The sequence below is a fragment of the Geotrypetes seraphini genome, chromosome 5, assembly GCF_902459505.1.
Source record: "Geotrypetes seraphini chromosome 5, aGeoSer1.1, whole genome shotgun sequence".
NCBI lineage: Eukaryota > Metazoa > Chordata > Amphibia > Gymnophiona > Dermophiidae > Geotrypetes > Geotrypetes seraphini.
In genome coordinates this window covers 242,550,867-242,566,072 of record NC_047088.1, presented here as the reverse complement: position 1 = coordinate 242,566,072, position 15,206 = coordinate 242,550,867, and the positions used below count along the sequence as shown (strand labels likewise).

The 15,206-nt window shown below is 42.8% G+C and overlaps 1 protein-coding gene across 1 annotated transcript in view; it reads left to right on the top strand.

Annotated features, from left to right (window-relative positions):
* CCDC93 (coiled-coil domain containing 93) overlaps positions 1–15,206 on the top strand; it is a 223,743-nt gene that overhangs the window by 7,684 nt on the left and 200,853 nt on the right. The window contains exons 2-3 of the mRNA XM_033946543.1: positions 5,105–5,218; positions 9,547–9,641. Coding sequence (XP_033802434.1) covers positions 5,105–5,218; positions 9,547–9,641 — 209 coding nt within the window. The remainder of the gene's footprint in view (positions 1–5,104; positions 5,219–9,546; positions 9,642–15,206) is intronic.

The following is a 15,206-nucleotide window of genomic DNA, read 5'->3' as shown; positions in this document are numbered from 1 at the left end:
GGCCTGTCCCCCCTTGAAGGCCTGCCTGCCTGCCTGCCTGTCACCCCCTCCCCCTTGAAAGCCTGCTTGCCTGCCCGCCCGCCCCACCCTGAAGGCCTGATGCCCCGACCCACCCCGAAGGACCGCTCGCCCCCCTGGCCTCCCCGCACCACCTATGAACAGCCGCAGCAGGATCGCGAAGTCAGCGTCGGGTACCAGCCCTAAGGGGGTGTTCCCGGCCTTGCCGTTCAGTCCCCCGCCACCCCCGAAGGACCGCTCGCCCCCCTGGCCTCCCCGCACCACCTATGAACAGCCGCAGCAGGATCGCGAAGTCAGCGTCAGCGATCCCTGCTGCTTCCTGCGCCACGGTCCCGCCCCTCCTCTGACGTCAGAGGAGGGGCGGGATCGCGTCGTAGGAAGCAGCGCAGGGATGCTGACGCTGACTTCGCGATCCTGCTGCGGCTGTTCATAGGTGGTGCGGGGAGGCCAGGGGGGCGAGCGGTCCTTCGGGGGTGGCGGGGGACTGAACGGCAAGGCCGGGAACACCCCCTTAGGGCTGGTACCCGGGGCGGCCCGCCCCCCCCGCCCCCCCCTAGGTACGCCACTGCTTAACTCATAGGCTCAACAAATAATGTATATTTAGGGACCCGTCGAAGTGCCTCATTTTACATTTTTCTCAGGAGCCCAACATCCAAATATTTGCTGATGCCCTAAAATTCAGCAATTAAGCCGAGGAATTCTCCTTTTTATACAATAAGTGGTGGGCTCCTTTTATTAAGGTGTGTTAGGGCCTTAATGTGCAGAATAGCGTGCACTAAATTGCCCCGCGCACTAGACTTTAACGCCAGCATTATTCTAGAAGCGTACCGCGCGGTTAGCGTGTGGTAATTTTGTGCGTGCGCTAAAAACGCTAGTGCACCTTAGTAAAAGGAGCCCATTGTGTGGGATTGCACAATAAAAAATGAGTGCACGTTTGTATGCATTGAAGAGCCATCTGGGTTTCTGTATTGTGATTATTCACTCTATATTGAATCATATATTGAGGGATTTTCCTTTATAGTTTGTCATTCAGTAGCTGTCAGCTGTCATTTAGTAGTTGTTGTGCCAGCTGCAATACTTTGGAACCTTTTTACTAAGTTGTGGTAAAAAGTGTCCTTAATGTGCCCCTGTACATGTCTTTCCTTCGTTCTAAGGCCATTTTTACCATATCAGTAAAATGGTTGATTTTCTATTTTTTTTGCGTTAACGACCATGAGCCAGTGTTCACTCATATTTATTTTTCTTTGTACTCTTTGTATTCATGATTATAGCACAGACTACAAAGAAAAATTGTCTCACCATCTCTGACATAGAGTCAATGATATCCAAGTTGTTTTTATTTGACATTTTGAGAATAATAAACATTTGCACCTGAAGAAACCTGAGTGTTCAGGAACTTTTTGTTCCACCTTTGTGTCTTTGAATTCATCTCGCTTTTGGTGGAACATTGGTCCTTTTCCCACTTGGTGGTTGTTTGCTCCATGAGCTAGTGTTGCCATTAGCACGTGATCATTACAAATTATTGCTGTGTGAGCTGTTAAGTGCCACCCAGTATGTACAGGTAGTAAGGAATCATGTGCTATTTGTTTGCTAACCAGTTAGCATGCGGTAATGTATCTGTGCTAGCTAGTTAGCGCAGGAATGCCCATGCTTTACCCCAAGACATGCCCCCTACCAAAAAAATGTAAAGTATTTTTTACTATTTAGTTAGTGTTCGCAAATTTTAGTTATTAAAGGTTTGGACAAGTTCCTGGAGGAAAAGTCCAAAGTCTGTTATTGAGAAAGACATGGGGGAATCCACTGCTTGCCCTGGATCGGTAGCATGGAACGTTGCTACTCCTTGGGTTTTGACCAGGTACTAGGGATCTGGATTGGCCACCCTGAGAACGGGCTACTGGGCTTGATGGACCTTTGGTCTGACCCAGTAAGGCTATTCTTATGTTCTTATTTAAGCACAGCCCACAGTACTTCATTTTAAGGAGTATTAGGTATGTGTTGGTGCTTAAAGCTGCTTAGTAAAAGGGCCTCTTAGAAACTGGGACTGTTGTAATTCTCATAGTTTCTTTGTTGAGAAACATTTCGAATTCTGATCCTTTGGCATTTATCCTTCAGGAAATCGATTGATATTTTTCCAAATTGGATATTTCAGAACTAAAGAATTCTACTTCACCCTAACTTTAGTCTTGTCCTGGCAGCCTGGTTCCGTTTAAGTACACTTTTTTGACTTGATACGTTATGTGGTACAATTTCTCTTGCTCTCTCCGGGTTTCTCTTTGGGGCACCATTATGGATCCTAGTTCCAATTGCTAGATGTCCAGTATCTAAGATGGTCTTCCTCCCCCAGAGACTGTATATACTGTCTCCATGGTGTAACTAGTCCCAGCCAACCTGCACAGTGGAAAACCAGAATTTGAAACCAGATCTTTCTTTCAGTCAGTCTATCAGTTTTCTATATCGTTCTCCCAGGGGAGCTCAGAACAGTTTGCTTGAATTTATTCAGGTACTCAAACATTTTTTCCTGTCTGTCCCGGTAGGCTCTCAATCTTTCTAATGTACCTGGAGCAATGGGGGGGGGGGGGGGGTGAAGTGACTTGTCCAGGGTCTCAAGGAGCAGCATATGTTTGAGCCCATAACCTTAGGGTGCCAAGGCTGTAGCTTTAACCACTGCGCCACACTTAACAGCATATAGCAACACTGCTTGGGCCCTTCTCACAAGCGTTTGCTAAGATCAATAAAAATTGATCAGATCTTCTGTATTTTGCTTTTTGGCCATTGTTTCTCTGTAGTTTAACCTCAAGTCGGCTGTTAGAGCCATGGGAGGCTCTGTAGATAAAACATAAGAGTTCAAGCAGCTGATCAAGAATTATGAACCACAAGAGAAGAAGCTTCAGTAGCGACAGAAATAGATCATATAACAGTAATATTTGTCATGGGAGGGGGAGGGAGTGAGGAAGACAATGGCAGAAGAGGAAGGTCCATATTAAGGGCAGTAATGGTATGTAAAACAAAACCCTTAAAAACTAGCTGGAATTGACCATTCTGGGTAAAAAGTGCTTTAGTCTATCTGGTTTAGTACATTGGGCTTAAAATGAGATAAAACATTTACCGGTATGTCCCATTGTCTTATCTATGCTGTAATCAGTATACTGTATTGTCCTTATGTTGGCTGCTATGACTGTTCTTTATTGTATAAGGTAAAACTTTCTCATTCAGTGCTGACATGGGTATCTGTGCCATGGCTTAGAATCGTGATAGTGTCCTAATTTTGAGTCTGTTCAAATGAGGAATTCTAAGAAATGTAGTCGCACCAGGACTGAAAATCCTGTATAAGGTATAGGATCAGCCCAACCGTTAGACAAGGTTGGGACAGCAAAGAGTAACTGCAGTCAAAGCAAAGCAATAGGTCCAGAGTAGAGAGTGACAAGAGGACAAAATTTTCCCATCCCCTCAGGAACTCAATTTCCCCATCCCATCCCCGTGAGATCTTTAATTCTATGACCATTTTTTTTTTTTGTAAATGTGTTTACAGTACACCCGTGAATTTTGAAAAACCGCAAATACAGTTTTTCAGCTGATCGAAGGCAGGAGAGGGCAGCTGGAGCGCCAGTGGGTGCTTAAATTGTACTTACAAAGCCGGCCACATTTTCCAACTGCCTCTTTCTGATACTAAAGTCATGGTTACAACAATCAGGAGCTGCTTTGACAACGCTATCTGGCGTATCAAAGCAGCTCCTGATTGGTGTACACATGACTTTAGTACCAGGAAGAGGCGGTCAGAAAATACCATGAATTACTGAGTCCGTAATTTGCGAATCGCAAATTCACGGGGGTTGACTGTATTATCAATTGCAACACAGAGTGCACAAGCAAGCAACAGTACAGTAGCCTTCCTCTGGACCAACTCCATTCTGTTTATATCTTTTTGAAGGTGTGGTCTCCAGAATTCTACACAATATTCTAAATGAGGTCTCACCAGAGTCTTATACAGGGGCATCAATACCTCCTTTTTCCTACTGGCGATACCTCCCCTATTCACCCCAGCATCCTTCTAGCTTTCGCCGTCACCTTTTCAACCTGTTTGGCTACCTTAAGATCATCGCATACAATCGCACCCAAGTCTCGCTCCTCATGCACAAAATGTCTTCACCCCCTAATCTGTACTGTTCTCTTGAGTTTTTGCAGCCCAAATGCATGACCTTGCATTTCTTAGCATTAAAGCCTAGCTGCCAAATTCTGGACCATTCCTCAAGCTTTGCGAGGTCCTTCCTCATGTAATCCACGCTATCAGGGATGTCTACTCTATTGCAGATTTTGGTATCATCCGCAAGAGGCAATTCTTGCCAGACAGCCCTTCAGCAATATTGCTTACAAAAAATGTTAAAAAGAACAGGCCAAGGCACTGAACCTTGTGACACACCACTGGTTACATCCCTTTTTGTCGCCTTCCACGCAATCAGTTCCTGACCCAGTCTGTCACTTTGGGACCCATCCCGAGGCATAAGAATAACCTTACTGGGTCAGACCAGTGGTCCATCAAGCCCAGTAGCCTGTTCTCACGATGGCCAATCCAGGTCACTAATACCTGGCCAAAACCCAAGGTGTAGCAATATTCCATGCTACCAATACAGGGTAAGCAGTGGCTTCCCCCATGTCTTTCTTAATAACAGACTATGGACTTTTCCTCCAGGAACTTGTTCAAACCTTTCTTAAAACCAGCTATGCTATCTGCTCTTACCACATCCTCTGGCAATGCATTCCAGAGCTTAACTATTCTCTGAGTGAAAAAAAATCCTCCTATTGGTTTTAAGAGTATTTCCCTGTAACTTCGAGTGTCCCTTAGTCTTTGTCATTTTTGACGTAGTGAAAAATCGATCCACTTGTACCCACCTCTGGAAAAACATGGCAAAGAGTGTTTATTGGGGAAAGAGTCAGGAAGTCACACTTGATGGGAGCCTATACTGTTTCCTGGGCCTTACAATGAACGAGAACATGTGGAAAAAGTGATGAATTAACTATGTTCGCTTTGCTAAAGTCTATGCATATTAAGTAACTCTTGGGTAATATTTGACTTGTTTTATGTCTGTAGGTTGAAATTCGAGAAGATGAGGAGCAAAACATAAAGTTGGCAGAAATTTTGGAACTGCTGGTCGCAGCGGGATATTTTCGGGCAAGAATTAAAGGGTTGTCGCCCTTTGATAAGGTGAGAATGTGTCCATATACAATTTAAGAGGAATGTATAGAAGGGCACTACTGTCTGTCACCCTAACAGGAATTTTCAGTTATACTGAGTGTTGTCTTAAGAACAATGGTCCAAAGGAAGACGATGAGGTTTTATTTCCTGGGTTTTTGCACATATTTTTAAAAAACACTACCCACTAGGGCAGTGGTCTTCGCTATTTTTTAAGTGAGAGCCGTTTTGCATCCAAAAGAGGTGAAAGAGATCCAACAAATATGTTCCTATTTTGTGCCATGCTACCAATAACACTTTTCAACATTCATTCCTTCTAGAACACCTGGCCTTGATCACACATGCAGAATACATGCCCTATGCAAATACAGGACCACAAACTAAAGCTACTAATATACACAAACAAAACCCTAAGATGCCAGACTCTGCATGCAGTACAACACCAGAGAAATGGAAACATATATATAGCAGATGTAAACATATAGATAGCAGATGTAAATTCTCAAAAATGACACATTTCAATCATTAAATTGAAAATTAAAATCATTTTTCTACCTTTGTTGTCTAGTGATTTTTATTTTTCTAATCATTTTTTCCCAGTGTCTGGTTGCATTTCCTTCTGTCTGTGCTCTAACTCTTGTTTCCAGGGCCTTCATATCCACTTGCTGTTTTTCTCCCCTTCTTCACTTTCTGCCCTACATCCATATTTGGCATTAACTTATAATATTCAACTTTCTTCAATTTGTCTGCTTCCTTCTCAAATCTATCTACTTTTCAATGTCTTCCCTTCCCATCTATTCATGTGCACCATCTCCTCCCTTTCTCTGCTCTTCCCCTCCCCTCCATGTGTACCATCTCCTCTTTCTTTCTTCTCCCCTATTCCTATCTTTTGTTTCAACAGCATTTCTTCCATCTCTCTTCCTTTCCCGCTCCTCCCACGCCCTGTTCACCATCTCCTCCCTCTGTCCCCTTCCTCTCCATCCCTATACACCATCTCCTTCCCCTCTCTCCCCCTCTGGTGGTCTGACACCTTTCTCCTCTCCTTCTCACAGTCTGACCAGAGAAATATCTGGCCTGCCCAGTGATTCAATACAACATCTGGGGAGGAATTAGGTGGGGGAGTGGGAGAGCTGGCAAAACCCAGACAGACTCCCCCCCCTTTAAAAAAAAAAAGTCCAGGTACCTGAACAGCCCTCTAAAAAGAGGACATGCCCGGGTTTTCCCGGATGTCTGATAACCCTATTGTATCATGTGGTGCTCTGCTGCCTGATCTCAAATAAAGCTAATCTAGAAAAGATACAGCGAAGGGTCAGCAAGGTGATAGAGCAGAGGTGGGCAATCTTTATTCACAGAGCACATCATGAATATCAGTAGTATCCCTAGTGAGCTGCATGCAGAAAATTAACAAATGCATTATATAATTCAGTGGTTCCCAACCCTGTCCTGGAGGAACACCAGGCCAATTGGGTTTTCAGGCTAGCCCTAATGAATATGCATGAAGCAAATTTGCATGCCTATCACTTCCATCATATGCAAATCTCTCTCATGCATATTCATTAGGGCTAGCCTGAAAACCCGATTGGCCTGGTGTTCCTCCAGGACAGGGTTGGGAATCACTGATATAATTCACTGCCCACAAAACTCAGGACCCCTTTTATTAAGGTGCGTTAGCGTTTTTAGCACACGCAGGAAATTACCACGTGCTACGCGTCTAGAATAACGCCGGCTCAATGCTGGCGTTGAGGTCTAGCGCGTGCTCTTCCGTGCGTTAAAGCCCTAATGCAGCTTAGTTAAAGGAGCTCTCAATGTGATGACTAAATGAACTTGTTAGTACCCGAGTTGTCTGTTACTTTATACTTCTGTTACGTTAAAAGATGAATGAGATTTCTGCTGCTATTCTGAAAACATTTGCAAAATACAGTAACTGAAATCCCTGGTTTCTGTTCCCTCTAGAGCAGGGGTCTCAAAGTCCCTCCTTGAGGGCCGCAATCCAGTCGGGTTTTCAGGATTTCCCCAATGAATATGCACGAGATCTATGTGCATGCACTGCTTTCAATGCAGATTCATTGGGGAAATCCTGAAAACCCGACTGGATTGCGGCCCTCGAGGAGGGACTTTGAGACCCCTGCTCTAGAGTATTTTCACTTTCTATTCAAAAGCTAGGTTGCGGAGGGAGGAAATGCTTCCCTTGACGTTTAAATTGGGCTTGTCCAACCTATAGCCATAGGGTCAGAACCCAGTATACCAATTGCTTTTAGTTTCAAGTTTAATAAAAATTTGTATACCGCCATCAGTCTTCTAAGTGGTTTGTACATAATAAAAATAGTAAAATAGGAATGGAATGATAGGATTAAGTTAAAGTACATTATAAATTAGGAAAGAGAGCCATGTAGGGGGAAATACAAAAGGAAGGGAGATGTTTGAGTTTTCACGACTGCAACAATCTTTTGGTATTTCAAAGTCCCAAGCATTTAAATGGTTGCAGTCGAAGCAGGCTATTCAGAAAGAGTTCCCTGAATGGCGGAATTTAAAAGATCAGTATAGCTTGCCGTTCCTGTGCTTCCAGACAGATTTCCTAGGTCATCAGGCTGCCCAATGGTATAAATTAATATCTGAATTTTTGAATAAAAAGCCAAAAAATAGTCTTAAAGGCATTTGGAGCATTGAGACAAAGCAGCAGATTTCTGCATCTAAATGACCACGAATTTGGAATTGGAGGATGAGATGTACAGCATCAGCATCTACGAGACTGACTTGGTTTTTCCTGTTACATAGATCTTTTTGGACCCCGGTTAGGTTGCAAAGGTTGAACATTTCTAAGTCTAATAGATGCTGGCATTGTCATCTTCATATAGGGACACTGGATCATTTGCTATATTATGTCCCTTGATACTCAAATTCTGGAAATCCATTTGGGGTCAAATTATTTTGATATTGGAAGTTCCACTATCGCTATCATATGATATGATATTGTTTGGAACGATATTATTACCCAAGAAACCAATTAATGCAAATCAGAATAAATTGCCCCTCATCATGACAGGAGTAGCCGTGCAGCTGATAATGAAAAATTGGAAAAGTTGGGATAACTTAAATTATAGCTTTTGGTGGGAATCCTTATGTCAGATTTATAAGTTTGAAAACATTAATTCTATACAGGGGGGATACCATAGCAAATTCAAGGAAATTTGGGGCCCGTTAACAAAATATTGTAAGTTATAAATTATTATTATCATCTCCCTTCATGATTCATGAAAGATTGTTATACACATCCAAGGGGGGGAGGGTTTAATACCTGTATATTATTTGTTGGAATAGAGTGCAGTATGTTATACTACTTGATTGTTCATCTGTGTGCAATATGTATTCGATTTAAAAATGAATAAAGAATTTATAAATAAAAGGAAGGGAGATCCATCTGATAACCAAAGCAGAAATGAAGATAATGTTTTATAAGATTAAGTGCATTAGAGGTTGAATGCATCTATAAAAAGAAATGTTTTTAGTTTTCCTTTGAAACGATCTAGCGTGGGTTCATCCCATAGTTCCGTGGGTAATGAGTTCCAAAGAAATAGGGCTGTGACGGAGAAGTTTGTTGTTTGTGTAGTTCTAATAATATGGAGAGATGGAACCGTTGAAAGATTTTGTGATTGTGATCTCAGTGTTCTAGCTGGGGCGTAGGGAACTAGAAAATTATTTAAGAATTCTGGCTGGTTGGTACGGAGTGTTTTGAATGTTAAAGTATGATTTTATAGGTTATTCTGTGTGGAATAGGGAGCCAGTGATCTTTTATCTGGCCCTAGTAAGTGTGGCAATTCTTATGGTTGCTTACAGCAATAGTCCTGCTTTCCCACCGTTACTTGTCTTTCTCTAAGCATGAGCTGTGCAGTGCCATAAGTTTGGGTTGATCTTGTGGTTTCAAGTCTTCCAAGAATTGAAATTGGGAGATTGACCCAAGCTGATAGCACCACGTGGCTCAAGCTTGCAGAGAACCAGATTTTGGCAAGGAAGTAGGAATCCCATTGTCTTTTTGCAGCTGAAAAAGAAACTGGGTGAATATGCGAGGGGAGGTAGATGAGTGTGCGAAACCAGGTGAAAGCTGGGGAGGGTATGTGAGCAAAAGAGACTGGGTAACAGCTTTGAAGAGGACGATGCACTGTTGCATTTGGCTGCTATTTGAGTAAACATGGCAAAACTCAATGGTGCATGTTTGGCCCTCCACATGTTAAAAGAAAAAAAAAAATGGAGGCGCCGTGGAGACGTCTTCCTCAATTCTCAAGCATGCATGCTTGTTGAAGGCTGCAAGTATTATTAATTCTATATTCTGTTCTTTATTCTAGGTAGTAGGTGGCTTGACATGGTGTATAACTACATGCAACTTTGACATAGATGTGGATTTGCTTTTTCAGGAAAACTCAACAATTGGTCAAAAAATGTAAGTTTTTAGTGTGACATATCTTCCCATCTATTCGTGTGCACCATCTCCTCCCTTTCTCTGCTCTTCCCCTCCCCTTCCTTCCATGTGTACCATCTCCTCCTCCTTTCTTCTCCCCTATTCCTATCTTTTTTTTCAACAGAGTTTCTTCCATCTCTCTTCCTTTCCCACTCCTCCCACGCCCTGTTCACCATCTCCTCCCTCTGTCCCCTTCCTCTCCATCCCTAGGCACAATTTCCTTGCCCTCTCTCCCCCTCTGGTGGTCTGACACCTTTCTCCTCTCCTTCCCATAGTCTGACCAGAGAAATATCTTCTCTCAAGGAGTGGGATTGTGCCCTGGCACACCACTGTAAGCACGAACAATAGGTTCTGGTCTAGAATGAGACTTCAGCATACCTACGACTTCCTTTTCTTGGTTGTGAAGTTTAGTTTACTTCCCAAAATGATGTTGCTGGTACTTACTTCTGGGGAAATTCTATGCAAACAATTAGCAAATAAGAATATGCAGAATTTAAAAAACAAAACCCAAAACTGAGCACATTTTTATTTACCATATTACCCTAGATTTAAAAGAGAAAAACAAGAAAAAAAATATTCTGAGCCAAATGATATACTAATATATTTAACAAAATATACCAGGCTCTGCACCCAGCTCCCCTCACTTCTTGCCAGGCTCTGTAAAAAGAATACTTAAGTAGATGAATGGAACTCACAGCCCAGACTTAAAAAAAATCCGTTCCCCATTTATCCTTATGATATGCCAGCTCAGCGCAAGGAACACTCACCAACATCAGGGCTGAAGGGTTGCCTCTAGCTAGTGCCATCAGTATACCCATAATTGACTTCCTTCAATTCCTTTCTGGGCCCCGAGTGCCTCACCTTCACCATGTACTCAGATCCAGAACTCAGGAGACAGAGAAGAGTGACCCACATTTAACTCTGAGGGTAAGTTTTAAATCCTCGATTTCTGCAAGTGAAAAGCCCTTACCCTGACAAGCTGGCTGCGAGCCGCCATCCCGCACAAACCTTCCCGTGTGTACGTGATGACACTGGGACCATTGTGACGTCGTGGCAGGGAAGCGCGCCCTGATTGGCCAGCGGGCGGCTGTGACAAGCCGCTACGATTTACCAGTGCCGTGCGGCTCTTTCTCGGCACCCACCCCTGACTTCCGCATCTCTCCCCTCAACCTCGTTCTCCTGGCTACCCGGGGCCAGGACAGCTGCCGTCACTAGATGCGCACCCGGAGCAGACTGGGGCTGATGCTGGTGCGAACTGGAGCATTCTCCGGAGAGTTGCAGAAAAGTGTGTGGGAGGGGGGAGGTGTAAATTTTTTTTTATATTCGCTCCATAAGACACAGATATTTCCACCCATTTATGGGGGGGGGGGGGGAGAAAAGTGCATCTTGTGGAGCGAAAAATACAGTATTTAGGGGGTTTTTGCACAGAATTCCCCCAGCAAAAATGCCTGGATCTTCTGTTGGCCAGAACTGATATCACTTGGATGTAAATTGTTCTTATACGGAGAACTTTCTGATTGTTCTTCTACTGGAAAATTTTCACTCCTAAGAGAGAACAAAGGAGCACAAGCCCAATGTCTACTTAATCACCTTATTCAAGAGGGTCCATGTCAATGGACAGTAGAAAGCAATACACAAAAGTAATAGCAACTTAAGAATAGACAGTCATAAATAATAGCAATTCAGTATGCAAACTCCAAAAGTTTTGTAATCTCAGTTTTTCATGACAATAATATTACAATTCAGATGTTCTTAATACAATTCAAACTTTTAGCATATAGGAACCATCAGAAGTGGCACTCCAGGTATACAAGATATCAGACTCATGGAGTCCTTCATACAGAAAGTCCTCTGTACAAGAGACTTAAAGATAAGTCTCATTTAAATATCTTATAGTTTAAGTTTCAAGTTTATTCAAATTATTTGATGAAACGCTTTTCAAATTACAAAGCGTTTTACAGAAATAAAAATGAGATTTTAAAGAAATCACTGATACATAATATTTATAACTAGACCAACAGGGGTAATTAAACTTGAGAAACAATAGGAATGGAGGGCAGAAATACAATTTTTCAAGAAAAGTACATAAAAGGGAAGTACATTGGGTAGGGTAAGAGAAAGTAGAAAGTGGTTGTGAAAGATCAAAAGAGAGAAAAATACTGGTGAACTGGTTTCATGAATGAGAAAACAACTGTTTGGCTTGCACTAGAGTTCTTGCATTAAATAAGTTTAATAATAAAAGTTGCATATTAGTGCACGAGCTGATGAAGAAGCGTAGTGGCATTTAGCTCCATGAGTCTGGTATCTATCTTTTATACCTGGAGTGCCGCTTCTGATGGCTCCTATACACTAAAAGTTTGAATAGTATTAAGAACATCTGCATTTCAATATTATTACCATGAAAAATTGAGATTACAAAACTTTTGGAATTTGCATACTGAAATGGCATACACTTCCTCCTTCGTATTCCATGAGTCTGGTATCTATCTTTTATACCTGGAGTGCCGCTTCTGATGGCTCCTATACACTAAAAGTTTGAATAGTATTAAGAACATCTGCATTTCAATATTATTACCATGAAAAATTGAGATTACAAAACTTTTGGAATTTGCATACTGAAATGGCATACACTTCCTCCTTCGTATTCGCGGGGGTTAGTGGCAGAGCAGGCCCGTGAATATGGGAAAAACCACGAATAATATTCAGGCCGTTTCTGCCCTTATCCCCCAGCTAATTTTAGCCCTGTGAGCTGCAGATCGCTCACAGGAAATGGCTGCCTTGAGCTCCCGTAGTCTCTCAAGCCATTTCCTGTGAGCGATCTGCATGGGGCAGGAGCGTGGGAAGATTGCTATTGCCCTGAAAACCTGCTAGACCAGTGTTCTTCAACCACCGGTCCATGGACCAGTGCCGGTCCACAGAAATTTCCTGCTGGTCCACAGGGCCAGCACATGCATCAGGCCCAAAACAGTGTTCTTCAACCGCCGGTCCACGGTGCGATCGATGCAGCGTTAACTTTGAGCCAGCTCCCTCTTCCTCACTGATTCAGTGCACAAAGCCACGGGCAGTGGCTCCTATGGGCATCCTGCGCCTGAACCGGAAGCCTTCTCTCTGACGTTGCAACGTCAGAGGGAAGGCTTCCAGATGAGGCACAGGATGTGCAAGGTGCAATTAGTACTATTATGGGGGCGGGGTCTGGGGTAGAGATTGGGTAGAGATGGGCGGGGTCTGGCCCACGACTTAGCCCAGTGTTCTTCAACCGCCGGTCCACGGACCGATGCTGGTCCACAGAATAATTCTTTTATTTCTGCTGGTCCATAGGTGTAAAAAGGTTGAAAAACACTGCACTAGACCACCAGGTAAGGCTTAAGGGGTGGCTTACAAGGCTTAAAATAGCCCGAAAAATGAAGTGAAATTTTTTTCGTTTAAAACTGTGAATAAGCAAATCCGTGGATAAGGAATTCGCAAATACAGAGGGGGAAGTGTAGTGTGATACTGCAAACCTGTAAAAATTGATTCAGCTAATTTATTGGATAAATAATAGCAAAGCATCAAGATATATACAACTGACATAAAATCATTGCACTGTTGCAATGATCCAGATATCCTCCAGGATAGCCAGATATAAGATAAAAACATAAGAATAGCCTTACTGGGTCAGACCAATGGTCCATCAAGCTCAGTAGCCCGTTTTCATGGTGGCCTATCCAGGTCCCTAGTACCTGGCCAAAACCCAAATAGTAACAACATTCCATGCTACCGATCCAGGGCAAGGAGTGGCTTCCCCCATATCTTTCTCAATAACAGACTAAGGACTTTTCCTCCAGGAACTTGTTCAAACCTTTCTTAAAACCAACTACGCTATCTGCAATTAGTTAAAGTTTATTATTATTAGGATTTTATATACCGCCTATCAAGGTTATCTAAGCAGTTTTACAATCAAGTACTCAAGCATTTTCCCTATCTGTCCCGGTGGGCTCACAATCTGTTTAACGTACCTGGGGCTCTGGAAGATTAAGTGACTTGCCCAGGGTCACAAGGAGCAGCGCGGGGTTTGAACCCACAACCCCAGGGTGCTAAGGCTGTAGCTTCAACCACCACGCCACACACTCCTCCAATGCGTTCCAGAGCTTAACTATTCTCTGAGTGAAAAAAAATTTCCTCCTATTAAAAGTATTTCCCTGTAACTTCGAGTGTCCCCTAGTCTTTGCCAACATATGCAATAACACTTTGACTAGACCAGTGACTCAAACTGTGTGCCCCGGCATAGTGGTGTGCCCCGAAGAGATTCCAAGTGTGCCACAAAAGATTCCAGAATTTTACTTAATTTTTAAAAATATCCTCCATAAGTATATGTATGTCACATACACAGGAGTCTGTCAATGTTATGAGCATCTGCATACGTAAGGATACAACCACACAGACAAGCATCGTTCTTTGACGTGATTGGTCCTTGATAACTAACGACAAGTAATTATATTTTTATTTCTCCTAAATTGAGCAACAAAGCAAACAAGGCTTTGTTACTGTTTGGATTTTCTTATCTTTGCGAACTTGGACAGAAATTAAATTGAAAAAAAAGAGAACGACTGCAGATGGTAGATAATGAAATGCATGTTTGCTTGTCGACTATCGAGCTGCGTTTTGAGTTAATTTGCACTTAAAATTGCACTCCATCGCATTGATTAGCAATTCTATTCACTTTCGTTTCACCGTTATTATAATTACCCATAAGTAGCTTAAAGAACTTTAAATAAATAACTCTCAAATTTAATTTTTTCTTGGTTTTGCAATTTTATCATTTTTTTTTTAATTCTTTATTCATTTTTAAACTTTCATCAAGTGTACAAAAATTCATAATAAACACTTATTAATTAGACCACTTGAACATCACTACAAAAAACATTTGCTCCGTTTTGTGTGCCGGAGCTAAAAATGTTTGAGAGACACTGGACTAGACTATTGGAGGAATATACCGGTAAATGGGCTTACAGACATTTGAACAGAAGATTCACGAAGGTGGTTACAAGATGGCATCAAAACAGCCATTCGTGTGCTAAGCTCCTGCACACTTCTGTGTTGGGGAAGTGGAAAGTCCATCTCAAAGGAGCTTTGACCCTGTTCTCTGCTTCCTAAGCCCAGTGCTGTACCCAGGGTGAGACAGTAGGTTTAGTCCTCCCTGGGTACAGGCAGCAACAGGGAGCAGAGCTGCAGTGTACAGACTGCGGCTATTCGACTGTTCGCTGCACCTCTGTACTGCTTGGGTTGGGAGTGATGTGCCTGGAGAAGGAAGGTTGATCCACCCCAGGTTGCAACCAAATGAAGTATGCCTCTGTACAAGCCTGCAGTTATTACACTAAACTAAACTAAACTAAGCCTTAAGTTTATATACCGCATCATCTCCACGGAAGCGGAGCTCGACACGGTTTACAAAGCTTAAAAATACAAGAAGAGAGGGGAGAGAGAGTTTACAAGGGCATATGAAAAGAGGGGAGATAAGAAGGAGATGTTATATACAGGCATCCATCACCCATTATTCAGATGTTTTAG